The following is a 14037-nucleotide window of genomic DNA, read 5'->3' as shown; positions in this document are numbered from 1 at the left end:
AAAGTGTGTGTGTCATAAAAAAAAGTCCTGACACCATCATTTATGAACAAGACAGTCAAATGGCTTTGTCGTGTTTTCATTAGGACACTTTACTAGTGTTTCCCAATGCAAAAAAGCCAGATCTTTGTGACCTGAAAATGCTCAAGACTATACACTAACACTATACACAGCCATTTGAAAACTACAGTAAAAGTAACACATTTACACACAAATTATACCTATTAGATAGTTATCACCTCAGTAAACAATAAATGAATTGAAAGATTACAATAAATTCAATGGTAAATATTGCAAATTAAACTTATTATTTCCTACAGGTTTACTTGTGTTTTGTATCTCTGCTTACAGCTCATCAGGCCACGTGAATGTTTACTGTTGCTATGGCAACAAGAGACCTCGTACGTTAGCATCTGTTAGCTAGCTTAGCTAAATCATCTGAGCAATAATAATATCCCATAATATCACAATTCGGCATATTTGAACAAAATCAACCACAACTACCAACAGTCACAGCCCTTTAACTCTGGGCTGATGTGCTGCCACATGTTAGACTGTCAAAGTTAGAAAATAACGGCTTCAGTCTCTGAGGAGCTGCGTTAGCATTAGCGGCAGCTACGTTAGCATTAGCGGCAGCTGCGTTAGCATTAGCGGCAGCTACGTTAGCATTAGCGGCAGCTGCGTTAGCATTAGCGGCAGCTGCGTTAGCATTAGCGGCAGCTGCGTTCATCAGTATGCAGTTAGTGAGGTCGCATCACATTCAATGTAAAAACATCTTTTACTTTGTTTTGGACATGTCTCAAACATTTAGCCGAGCCAGCCCCAGGCTGACGGTACTGACCCTGTCTGCCTCCACTCGCTCATCATCGTCAGGTCCTCCTCCCTCGTCTCCCGGCGCAGCAGCACCTGTGGCTGCTGGCGGGTCGGTGTCACTGGTCCCGGCACCAAAAAGCCTCCACCTCCAGAGACTTCGACTGTTTAATCGCTGTTTCTCAGCTGTTTCTTCCTCTTATCCATTTCAAGTAGCGGACACAGTTTGGAAGACGCTCACTACCACCACACACTAACGTTACTACTGGCTCAGCAGCAGCCCGGCCCGCCCATCGAGGTCCCGCCCATCGAGGTCCCGCCCACCCTGGTTCGTGTCGTGATTGACAGCACTGTCAGCCCATGATTGATTGACAATGACAAACAATAGACCAATTATATGTGTCGCTGCTGGGAACACACTGATAAACCTCTGTAGCCAATTGGCCGCCCAACTGGAGGGAATTTAGAGAAGAAGGAAAAACAAAAAAACATAGTGGACCGGACCGGCCCACATTGGGTCAACGGCCCACCAGGACGATGCCCGGTGGGCCAGATGGCCAGTCCACCCCTGACATCAGGTTTAATACTTGTGCATGTTTACACACCCCCTTAATAAAGGTTCACGCTACATCTTGATGCTACAGGTGCTGAGACTGAACTTATGAAATCTGATTGGTATAAAGATTAAAAAACTAAATCTCTTTCTGTTTCAGGCACCTCTCATGTTATAGGTGGAGTAACTGGAGCTTTAGTTGTTTTAATTTTAGGGGTCTTGGTCGGACTCTTCATAAAATATAAAGAAAGGATTTGTCAAAAGTCTAAAAAGGTAAATATAATAATAATAGTATCAATAATTTAGCATGATCTTATATTTTGCCTGTGTTGTGAACTAACTGTAATGTCTTTTTGACTCAGACACAAACAACAAGTGGTGAAGAAGTATTATCTTTAAAGTAAGTATTCTGTATGTTAAAGTTGAGGAATCCTGCATTTTATATCTTTAAACCTTTTTCCTTCGTTGAAAGTTGAAAAATAAGCCTGATTAATTCTATTCTATTGCTGTGATATTTACATTTATTGTCCTCTGCAACAGTTGAATGAAGAGGAGTTTTGAACGTTACATGTTTCAGGACTAAATTCTGTTAAATTTTGTTTGCAGGAAACGAAATAATGAAGAAAAACACTGAAGTGAAACCAAAGAAAGGCTGTGACGGCACTACATGCACATATCTTCCATGAAGACATTAATGTCAACTGGACAGGAAGTGGAAATAAACTTGAGACGTACTCCGGCGTCTCAGGACATTTTGTTATTACTGTTTCAGTGGAGCCGTATTGAAACAAGACCTTCAGATCTGTGTTTTGGAGGCAAACATCTTCATCCAGACTGAAAAATGAGGACGTGTACAGTCGGCCTCTGAATGTGCAGACAGCTCCACGTAATGACTTTATAAATTGTATAGATGTTTCTGAACATATCGCTGCCATTTGGTTGTAAAGCTTTATTTTTTATGTTTTTATTTTTGTCCTGTTTGAAAATAAACTGAAAAAAGCATTTGAGTTGAGCTGAGTCCCGCTCTGCAAACACTGCACAAGCTTGTGGTGTTAACATGACACAGCACTGGATCAGACAGATGGTTTCACTGACCTCTTCTGGAGGAGTTTCATGGCTGCAGCCTCTTCCAGCAGAGATTTCACCTCCACATGACTGCAGCGAGGTGAAGTTCAGCCACCGGAGGTCAGAACAGACTCACACGTCTGACACACACAGTCAATTCACAAAACACACTGATGCTTCAATTAATGCACACATTCTCTTTATAATTGAGATATAATATAGTAATATAATAATAATAATAATAATAAACATTTTACAAATCAACAGTAAAGATGGACTCATGCTATTCTTTGTGGATTTTCTGTTTAAGTTTATTATATAAAACATTTACATATTTAAAAACATATTACATAATTTGGATACAAAAAAGGGAACTGTATTCGAGTAAAGTTACAGAAATAAAAGATGTAATTAGATTACAGATGCATTCAGTAACAAAGGGGATCACTAACAAGATTACAATTTCAAAATAAAGAATGATATACTCGTCTGTAACTGTGTATTCTGTAAGAATATACACTCGTTATTAACATTAAATAAAAGTCATCTCATTGATATTTCTTTTCTCTCGTCTTTATTAGCATAAGTAAAGGAAAGTAATCAAGTTACATGACTTTAATCTTGTGATACCTGGATGACGTCCCTGAGTACATTTTGAACAGGTAATTAGTGACACTGTTGGAGAACATGTTTAAAGTAACATCTCAGCCCTGCTGACATTTATTATTGGACTCCATGTTTTGTTTTGTGTTTGTTCAAAAGGTCCCTCAGACAGAACCGACGATGTCATCAGTCAGCTGGAGTTAAAACAGGAGCTGCAGTTTTACACATTAACTGTGTCGTATAAAATTACCTCATTGTGAGAGAGTAACTCCTCAACTTTTACATGGTCCATTTCACACAATTACCTGTAAAACATCACGGGAGGATTTTTTGGAAAAAGTGAAAATTCTGAGAAAAAAAGTAAAAATTCTGAACAAAGTGAAAATATCAGAAAAATTTGAAAACTGAGAAAAAGTCAAAAATTTTGGAAAAAAAAATCAAAATTTTGGAAAAAAATTCAAAATTCTGAGAAAAAAGTGAAAATTTTAGAAAAAAGAAAAAATCAGAAAAATTTGAAAACTAAGATTAAAAAAGACTAAAGATTAAAAATTATGAAAAAAAAAAAATCAAAATTATAAAAAAAGTAAAATAATCCTGAGAAATGAAGTCAACATGGAGCGAAGTCGTGGTTGACATCATGTTGTTGATGTGAAGTACAACACAAATGTTTACTTGGACTTCCTGTCATATTTTTAGCCACGCTGGCTCAGGATCATGTCGTCTGCAGCCGGTACGCCACATTAGCCCCTTTCACACTGGCCTTTTGATGGCGGGAACATTGCGTCTTTGTTCCTCCTCGCCGTCAGTGTGAAAGTTACAGAGGCTGAATGGGGACAGGTTCATTCTGCCTCTGATCCACCAGTGGAGGCAGTAACAGAGCTGCAACAGAGGCGAGGGGGCCTCTTCACTGGATGTCACACTTCAACCCACAAGACAACGTTATAGGACCAAACAACAGTAATGTGTTAGCAGGTCGTGCTAAAATGCCAGATTTATATATGGGACAGTCTCTGTCATCCTGTCCTACCGACTCTTCCTCACACTTTCACCTGAAAAACAGCGTCTGTCCCCGTCACTGAGAGCAAGGCAGCTCCTGCTGTTTACTGGTGGTGATTATGTGACGAGATTTCAAGCTAAATAAATTTAACTCACTGTGTCTTTGTCTCCTTCCACTGTTGTGTTGTTGTAGTTACTGTCTCTGGCAACTTATAGAGAAAACCCCACTGCGACGGTCAGCCCTCCCGACCAGGACTTCAGTGAACTTCCCCTGGAAAACCACCAAGGAGCAAGTAGCAGAAGTAGTCAGGGGTGGAAAGTAACTGAGTACTCAAGGACTGTACTTAAGTGCAGTTTTGAGGCACTTGTACTTCTTCTGAATATTTAAATGTCACTCTGCCTCATACATTTACTGCACTACGCTGGAAGTATTTGAGGTTTTACTGCAGGACCTTTACCTGACGGCTGTTAGCCTACAAGTTATTTTACCTGCACAACATGATCTCTGCTCCAATGTTTTTCATCCAGGATTATTGTCCTCTTTCCATTCAGCCAGCAGCTGGAGTTAGATTTTCCACAACAGCTGCCGATCTTATAAAAAACACTGCATTGTTAAAAATTCAACCGGTCGTTTCCAACCTCTTTGGCTCGTGACTCCATATGAAAAAGCAGAATCTAGTTGGGGCTCCTTGTCAAATATCAGAGGTCTGTTAGTTGTTAGCAGCCCCCCTCTGAACCTCTGTGATCCATTAAATAGCAGAACTGCTGAGCTGTTTCTTAATTGATTACATTGATCAACACAAGTGGAACCATCAAAATATTGTTTAATAAATGTTTTGCTCATTACAAAAGAATAAACATTTGACTTTGTTTAATAACAATATAAAGAGATTCATATGCAATAAAAAATCTAAACACACAGAATAAAGAACATGTACAGAAATAATCTTGCACTGATGAATATGACACTGCAGACTTCTGCATTCTGACATCAACCTCCATTTTACAGCATAATATGAAAATGAACAGGCGTTCTCCATCATTCAACAACCAGTCAGTGTATAAACAGACTGACTGAATCAGAAGAAGAAAGACAGAACGTGATGCAGACTCACGTCCAGGTTCCAGGTGGAGGAGGTGTCTGAGTGTGGAGCAGAAGGAGTGGAGGAGCGTCAGTGTGTCTGCAGAGACTGTGTAGAAGGACAGAGCAGCAGCAGAGCAGTCCAGATACACTGATGATACTCTGTCACATCCAGAGGAACACAGGGACGATGCTGGACTGGACATTGTGTGTGACAGTGGAGCTGATCTCAGAGCAGTTCACACTGCAGCACTGACAGTCATCTCCACTTGTTGTGATTGGTCCGTCAGTCACTGCTGGATGAAGCTCTCCTCTCCACTCCACCTCCCAGTAACACGGCCCAGTCAGAGCCTCTCCACCCACCAGCTGATGGTGCTGCTTCAACCTCTCTGGATCATCAGGACACAGCTGATCCTCTCAACACCTCCACCTTCCTCATCACTCTGACGGAGAGCACCTCCTCCAGCTGATGAGAGAAGCAGAGAGACAGTAAAGTGATAAATGAGTGTTGACAGAGACTCCCTCCATCAGCTGTCAGTCAGTGATATAAAGACCAGCAGGACTTCAGTCCTGTTCAGACCACAAGTGGAGCGGCTGTGTAGCGTAGCCAGCTTCCTTTCAGCTCTCATGTTAACGTGTTGGAGTGAAGCTCACAGACCTGCAGACACTTTGGACATCAAGTCTGTTTACTCTGCAGCTTTCACTGAAGGACACAGTGGAAATAAACTGCTGACAGTCCCTGAACGCATCATTACTGCAGGAACACAGATATTCACTGCTCTCTTTAATGATGGACAGCTGTTTGGGTTCAAAGCTGTTAGAAACCAGCATCTATATTTATTATGTTTAACATCAGCTGTGATTTGTGGACTTCAGCAGAGGTTCTGGTCCGTATACAGACCACATGGTTACTAAATGTAATGATGGTTCTCTGAAATAAGAGCCAGTGATTTGCAGGCTTCAGTCAGACTGATCTGAGAGCTGTGACAAAGATGAACTGATCAGTTGTTCAGTGTTGAAATGAGAGAACAAACACTTTGAGATCAGATTTGATGCTCCGACAGTTTGATGAATGAGGACACTGTCTCTATACATCCTGTGATGCTGTCAGCTGTGATCCAGCTTTACTTCCTGTAGACATGAACACAACAACAACAGTCGTCTTCACATCAACTCAAACACACGATCACAACAAGCTTCTGGCTCGTCTGATTGGCTGACTGCTCTCTCTTTCTGTCCAATCATGAAGCCTGTCACCGTTCTCCTCTCACAGCTTCACTGAGGAAAGCAGGAAATACTGGATCTTTACTTTGATACTGTGTTTAGTACAATACTGCTGAAACCAGCATGAACTGACTCCAACCCTCTACTGACCTCAGAGTCTCCAGTCTACAGTCTGGACTCTTCTTCAGATCACACAGCAGCTTCACGTCTGAATCCTGCAGGTTGTTTTGACTCAGGTCCAGCTGTCTCAGATGGGAGGGGTTGGACTTCAGAGCTGAGGCCACAGAAGCACAGCTGATCTCTGACAAACTGCAGTCACTCAATCTGAATAAAGAATAAATGATGTAAGTTTAGAAGACAATGTTCCTGCTTGAAATCATTCAGTGATTAATAATCTGTTCAAAAAGAAAATGAGAAAATGGAAACTCCAAACATCTGAACCCAACAGGACGCAGGTTAAAACCTCTAAAATACAAAAGGTGACAAAGAGCTCTCATTAATATTAATGACAACGTGCTGCTACTTCAATAAAGACGTCGTGACTTCACCTCTTAAACTCTGCAGCTCCACCAGTGGCTCCATCTATACAAACTCATGTTGTGAAGCCAAACAAATAAAAACTCACAAAAACTGATTTTAGATTCAATCAAAGTATCTTCAGTTTGAACCAGTGTGAGCATCATATAGTTTTATAAAACTGATGGAAAAAGAAAATACTGAATATTTGTTGTCTGATTGTTGAAACAGAGATAACTTATTTATTAATTGTGTTTATGTATTTTATTATCACTTTCTTAAAAAACATGATGTGGAATATAAGATGACAATCAAGAGTTGAAGAGGATCACAGTGAATTATCCAGTGTAGATTTTTCTCTTTATATGAAGGTTTTAAATGTGCAGCTCAACATTAAGATACTCAGTGAGGATCAGTATAATATCAGCCTCATGTCTGCAGTTTAGTGTCACCACAACTTTCACATTATCTTAATCTGAGCACAGAAGTAAAAAATGTTGTCTGACCTCAGAGTCTCCAGTCGACAGTGTGGACTCTGCAGAAAATCACACAGCAGCTTCACTCCTGAATCCTGCAGCTTGTTCTTACTCAGGTCCAGCTCTCTCAGATGGGAGGGGTTGGACTTCAGAGCTGAGGCCAGAGAAGCACAGCTGATCTCTGACAACCTGCAGAAACTCAATCTGAATAAAGAATAAATGATGTAAGTTTAGAAGACAATGTTCCTGCTTGAAATCATTCAGTGATTAATAATCTGTTCAAAAAGAAAAAGAGAAAATGGAAACTCCAAACATCTGAACCCAACAGGACGCAGGTTAAAACCTCTAAAATACAAAAGGTGACAAAGAGCTCTCATTAATATTAATGACAACGTGCTGCTACTTCAATAAAGACGTCGTGACTTCACCTCTTAAACTCTGCAGCTCCACCAGTGGCTCCATCTATACAAACTCATGTTGTGCAGCAAAACAAATAAAAACTCACAAAAACTGATTTTAGATTCAATCAAATCATCTTCAGTTTAAACTATTCAGTCAGTATAAGCATCATATAGCTTCATAAATCTCTGATCCCTCTCAGATGGGAGGGGTTGGACTTCAGAGCTGAGGCCACAGAAGCACAGCTGACAAACTGCAGAGACTCAATCTGAATAAAGAATAAATGATGTAATAAAGATCTGTTTATATTCCATCAATGTTCAGTTGTTTAATGTGCAGTTCAACATTACTGTGTCCTCATCAATTAGCTGAATCCTAAAATGATTGAGTGATTTTGTTATTGTGTTATTGTGGATCATCATGTTGTAATGTCAGCCTTCTACAGACATCATCTAAATGTCACCACATTCATGTCAACACATGTTATCGACATGCTGCTGAACTCTGCACCCTCTTTAACACCGGTCCCAACACTACAGTATCCATAACAACATGAATCCAATTAGAGTCCAGACTGAATTCTGCTGACAGACTAAAAAAAGAGCTGTTGTGAGTTGTGTTCAGACAAACACAGAAAACAAGAAAAGTAAAGGATATTTAAAAGTTCTGTTGTGGATTTAAATTAGGTAGATAAACACTGCACAAGAGCAAAATACATGAACTGACCTCAAGATCTCCAGTCTACAGTTTGGACTCTTCAGTCCTTCACACAGCAGCTTTACTCCTGAATCCTTGAGACTGAAACTCAGGTCCAGCTCTCTCAGATGGGAGGGGTTGGACTTCAAAGCTGAGGCCACGACTTCACAGCCAGTCTCTGAGAGTCCACAATAAAAAAGTCTGTGATGACGGAGAAAATAAAAATGAAGGTCGAATAAAATCTGACAATTTATCTAAAAAACAGACATTAACACATTTGGCTGTAGCTCAGCTGGTCAGTTGTTCAGCCTGAGCTGCTCAGTCATTGATCACAAGGTTTGTGGTTTGAAACTTGAGCTCCTCCTGTCCACATGTCAAAGTGTCCTTGAGCAAACTAATGATCCCTCAATGGCAGCTTTAGACCAAAGTGTCCCAAACAAGGTGATGTGATCTGTGTCTGTTAAACTTTATTTGAACATGATGTCCACTGAGTGCTACAATCATTGGAGGTTGTAACAGCACTTGTATGTATTGACCTCAGTCATGTGCTTGTATGTAGTCTATGCATCTTTTAATATCTCTCTGCTTTTCATCAAAGATTGTTTTATTATAATTTCATAGTGAATAGTTTTACTCAAGTGGAGTTCAGCTGTTTAACGACATTATTTCTTCTTGTAGCCTGGTGATGATAAAATCTCTGCACTGAACTGAACCTGCTGAGTTCTCCTTCACTGGCAGGATGAACCCTGATGTTGTCCCAGGAGCTGAATGTGTGATCGCTCTGGAGTAAACCAGTTTACAGACCAGTCCATTCAAATACTACCAGAGAGAGAGACAGAGAGAGCGTCCTCAGTTGATGACAACGTGCTGCTACTTCAATAAAGACGTCGTGACTTCACCTCTTAAACTCTGCAGCTCCACCAGTGGTTCCATCTATACAAACTCATGTTGTGAAGCCAAACAAATAAAAACTCACAAAAACTGATTTTAGATTCAATTCAAGATCACAAAGTTTCCAAAGATGCAAACATGTCAGGATGAATTTTTTGGGAATCAAAAGTTATTTTTATTCTGGCTGTAGGGGAGTGATATAAGTTCTTTAAAAACAGAATAACTGAGCTGCTAAAGCCAAATCTTTGCAGTGTTAAATATAAATATTCCCAGCCAACAGAATCAAATGTCTGTTCGGCGTCGAGGCTGAGAACAATAGATTTATCTTTAGTTTTGCTCATATGATCCATTAAGTGTAAAGCCCGTCTTACATTATCTTGTGTCTGTCTGTTCCTGAGGAACCCTGTTTGGTCGTCATCTATTATGTCAGGAAGTTTGTTGTCAAGTCTTTTTGCAATTATTGAGGTGTATAGTCTGTAGTCTAAATGTTGTATTGATGTGGGTCTGTACCAACTACACTCAGATTTATCTTTACCCATCTTTGGGATTATGGAAATTATTGCTTGTTTCCAGGATGTTGGTGTTTCTCCACCTTTAAGTGTAAAATTGAAGCATTTCAATAATACTGGTGTTAGTATCTCTCTGAATGTTTTGTACCATTCAGCTGGGTATCCATCCGCGCCTGGCATTTTATTTGTTTTGAGTCTCGATATGGCATTATCTAATTCTTCTTTGGTTATCTCACCTGTCATTACTTTATTCTGTTCGGTTCCAATGGATGGCAGGTCCAATGAGCTCAAAAGATGTGTAATGCTTGCAGAATCTACACTATCCGGTTGTGTGTACGAGCCCTTATAGTCATTTTCAAAGCAGTGTTGTATTTCTTTTAGCTTGTTACACATTTTGGCAGATTGTGTATCTTTGATTTTATGAATGGACCTTTCATCCTGTTGCCTTCTTATCCTCCAAGCTAATAGTGTTTTAGCTCTTGGCCCATTGTCATAATACCTTTGTTTGGTGGATCTAGTTTTCATCTCCTCTTGACTGTCATATATTCTGTTCAAGTTTTGTCTGGTCACTTTTATCTGCTCTAATAATCGGGGGTCGTTACGTTCCATGTGTTTAATTTCTTGGTCTTTGAGTTCTTGTAGTAAGAAAAAAATGCTTAATTAACTAATCGATCACTTAATTCATCAATGAATTAACAGACCCACTGACTCCAGTCTCCCGCGGGGTGTCTCATCTGTGCTGGCCCGGTGTGTCCGACAGGTGTTGAGCCCTCGGTGGTTTGTTCGTCAGGTGTTAAAATCCCCTTCCTCCACACGTCCTCCGACGCCTCTTTTGCGTTGTTGTATGTTGTGAGTCCTTCTTCAGAAAAGACTCAGAGTTTGGCAGCGCCGGTGTCTGGAACCTGAGTCCCTTTTCCTTCAGCACCTTCCTCAGCGGCGCATATTCCTTTCTTTTCTTCATAATTTTTACCGGGTAATCGTGGTCGAAATAAACTCTGTTTCCGTTGAGGTGTTCCTCTTTCTTTCTCCATGCGGTGTTCAGCACCAGTTCCTTGGTTCTGTAGGCGAGGAAGCACAGCATCATGGATCTCGGGGCGGCTTTGGTCCGAGTGATCTGTGACAGCGTTGTATTTTAAAGTCGATGTCAGGGAGCGATAACTCGGACTTGATCAACTTCTACAAACTCACATGCATTGTCCCCCTCCTCCCCCTCGGGGATCCCAAAGATGGAGGTTATTTCTGCGGGAGCTGCTTCTAAGTCTGTCAGTTTGGACCGGACGCGCTCTTGTCAGTGGCGTATCCAGGACATTTTTACTGGGGTGGCCAAGATGGGACACAAAGCTAGTGTGGGGTGGCCATGGCATAGCGAAGTTTAATACCACGTACGCAGCCGACCGCGGTTCGAATCCCGGCTGGACGTCCTTTGCTGCGTGTCACATCCCCTCTCTCTCCCATGATTTCCTGTCTCGTAACTGTCTCGTAAATAAAAGGTGTCTATGCTGGTAAAAAAATATTTTTTTAAAAAGTCTGGTTATTTTAACATGTCTATTTTTAATCAGTAATTATGTTCAGGATAGGGTACAGATTTTCTAAGAGCCATTTCCTTGGAGTGGATTAAAGTCCTCATCTCTTCACAAGTTAGATTAGGGAGCACAATTCAACTGCTCATAACTCATCCTGTAGAATAACATGAATCAGTCATCAGCTCATCATCTGTGTCACCTGGACTGTTACCTGTGCTTGCTTTACTAATTGAGGCGCCATCTTGTGGTTACATAAAAACACAGCAATCCAGGCAACAGAACAAACCAAAAACTTCAAATCAAAGCTTAATACTTAAAGACAGGCCTTATTAAAAAGTTTATCTGTGAGCAAAAGATAATCTAAGCTTGTAAGGAAAAAACAGAAATATGTGTTGTTCTTTACATGCTTAGTTTATGTTATTATTTAGCTTAGATATCATTTGTTGGAGATACTGGAATTTGATTTTTTTGGTTTATTCTTTGCCAGGTGTGTTTTTATTTAACCACAAGATGGCGCCTAAATTAGTAAAGCAAAGAAATGAAATTCAATCAATCAATCAATCAATCAATCAATCACTCACTCAATCAGTCAATTCACTTTGAAGTAATAGCTATAACTACAAACGTCAAGCAGGATCTTTGTCAAATCGGGTGAGAATCAGTGTGTAAAATACAGGATGTTCGTGGGGCTCTGGAGGCCCTTAAATAACAGCTCTGACTCCATTAACATGTCAAAATAAAGGAGGTGTCAACAATGTGCCTCATTATGTCTATTTATAGTATCTACAAAGGTTTGTTTTTACATAACTACCGACATCTTCCATCACTTTTAATAACACAATTAACTCATTTTGCATCTCAAGCATTTGTGGCATTTGAATGCAGTTTGCTCTGCCTCTGCCTGTTTAACGTCTCAAACATGTGAACTGTGAAGATGAGCTAACTGATACAAACAAAAAGTCCTTTATCTCCCAGAGAAAAGTCTTTAAATCACAGAGCAAATAAATAAATCACAGCTTGTTCTTGTGTTAAAGCTCCTTAAATCTAGACTGTCACACTATATTTCACACACTGGTTGGTCAAAAATATAACATCACCTCTACTGAACACACACATCTGCAAAAACACCCTCAGTCTTCAGTCCAGAAAACAGCGTTTCATATTTCATGGCGGTGTCCAAATAACAATAATAAAAAAAAAACGCTAAGGTTAATGCTTAACTTGGTTTGCAGGCTGCTAAGCTAGGCTAACTTAGCAGCTAGTTCGTCTTTTAGCTAGCAGCTAATAAACGAACTACAGTAGCTAGTGCAGTGTAGTTCGTCTTTTAGCTGCTAGCTGGCTAAGCTGCTAAGTGTAGTAATTAAGCTAGCAGTAGTAGCAGTCGTAGTTCCCTCTGAATATGTAGGAAAACTAGCAGCTTAGCTAGCTAGTGCAGTGTAGTTCGTCTTTTAGCTGCTACTTAGTGCTAGATAAAGTTTTCCTACACATTCAGAGGGAACTACGACATAACTAAACATTAAATTACCAAACCTCTCAACCGACAGAGTTCAGCGTTGTTATCCAGCAGTTGACGTTGTCACTGGGACGTCCTCCTGTTTCATTAACGACCGGACCAGCAGCAGCAGCAGGTGCAGCTGCCGTGCTCATCTCTCATGGCTCACCTATCAGACCTGCATGGCCAAACGTCCACTGAGCAGAAATCAGCTCTCACAGCCTCAGTACGACCATTACTGTGTTAGTTAAAAATGTGGCCCTAAATCAGCTGATCAGCTGTCATCATTGATTGACAGCATGTCTCCTGTTTCTTGTGTTGACGAACTTGACCAACTACCTATCAGATCTGGGGCCAATGAGTTTTCAGGGGCGGCCCGGCCACCCCAGGCCACCCCTCAGAACCGCTCTTGTTGCTGCAGAGTTTGTAGAAGCTCGTCTTCAGCATTAGTCTTCCACTCTTCCACCTCGGCCACTCGGTTCTCCACTTCATCCATTCTGGCCTCCGTGTTTTTCAGCTCTGCCCCGATCTCACTCAGCTTCTGGTTAACTTCTTCTTTAAAGTTCCCAAACTCTTCCTTCGTGTCTCGTTTAATTGTCTGGCAGAAACAGTCTAGTTCCTTCTTCATGTCCTTGTGTCCTGTCTTTATTTCAGCGTGGACAGCGCTGATGCTGGCGCGCAGAGCGCACATGTCCACGTGCTGCTAGCTTCACTTGTGCCGACAGCTTCATCAGCGTCTCCTGTCGCCATTTCTTTGTTTGCCGTTTTGTCCTGATTTTCTGTGGTCTCAGGCTTCCTTAGTTTATACTTCTCCATATCATTTATGATAAAATTGGTGTGTAAAATACTCTAAAACGGGGAAAGACCCGGACCCTTCTGGGAGCTCTCAGATTATGATACCGCCAGTCCGGCCGCCACAACTGTAAGTCTCACATCTACTATGTTTTTTATTTATTTAATTTTTTTTGGGAAAAGTGGAGTCAGAAGATCAAATCATCTCCAGTTTAAACTATTCAGTCAGTATAAGCATCATATAGCTTCATAAATCTTTCATTATCATTGATTTACAAAAACATGACATCCAGTGTAGATTTTTCTTGTTATATGAAGGTTTTAAATGTGCAGCTCAACATTAAGATACTCAGTGAGGATCAGTATAATATCAGCCTCATGTCTGCAGTTTAGTGTCACCACAACTTTCACATC

At 40.7% G+C, this 14037-nt stretch overlaps 1 protein-coding gene and 1 long non-coding RNA gene across 8 annotated transcripts in view; one reads left to right on the top strand and one right to left on the bottom strand.

Annotated features, from left to right (window-relative positions):
* Positions 1 to 1561: 1561 nt before the first annotated feature.
* LOC141014284 (uncharacterized) lies at positions 1562 to 2095 on the top strand. The gene is made up of 3 exons (XR_012180488.1): positions 1562 to 1633; positions 1723 to 1760; positions 1967 to 2095. It is a non-coding gene; the product is annotated as an uncharacterized lncRNA (long non-coding RNA).
* Positions 2096 to 4831: 2736 nt separating this feature from the next.
* The window catches only part of LOC141014227 (NACHT, LRR and PYD domains-containing protein 3-like), a 48741-nt gene continuing 39535 nt past the window's right edge, over positions 4832 to 14037 (bottom strand). For all 7 annotated transcript variants that reach the window (XM_073487931.1, XM_073487934.1, XM_073487932.1 and 4 more), the window contains 4 exons: positions 8447 to 8617; positions 7352 to 7525; positions 6480 to 6653; positions 4832 to 5571 (listed from right to left, as the gene is read on the bottom strand). In XM_073487931.1, coding sequence (XP_073344032.1) covers positions 5544 to 5571; positions 6480 to 6653; positions 7352 to 7525; positions 8447 to 8617 — 547 coding nt within the window. In that variant the 3' untranslated portion in view covers positions 4832 to 5543. The remainder of the gene's footprint in view (positions 5572 to 6479; positions 6654 to 7351; positions 7526 to 8446; positions 8618 to 14037) is intronic.

This window comes from Pagrus major, chromosome 19 (assembly GCF_040436345.1).
Source record: "Pagrus major chromosome 19, Pma_NU_1.0".
NCBI classification, from domain to species: domain Eukaryota; kingdom Metazoa; phylum Chordata; class Actinopteri; order Spariformes; family Sparidae; genus Pagrus; species Pagrus major.
Note: the sequence above shows the minus strand (reverse complement) of the source record. Positions and strands in the feature narration are given on the sequence as shown.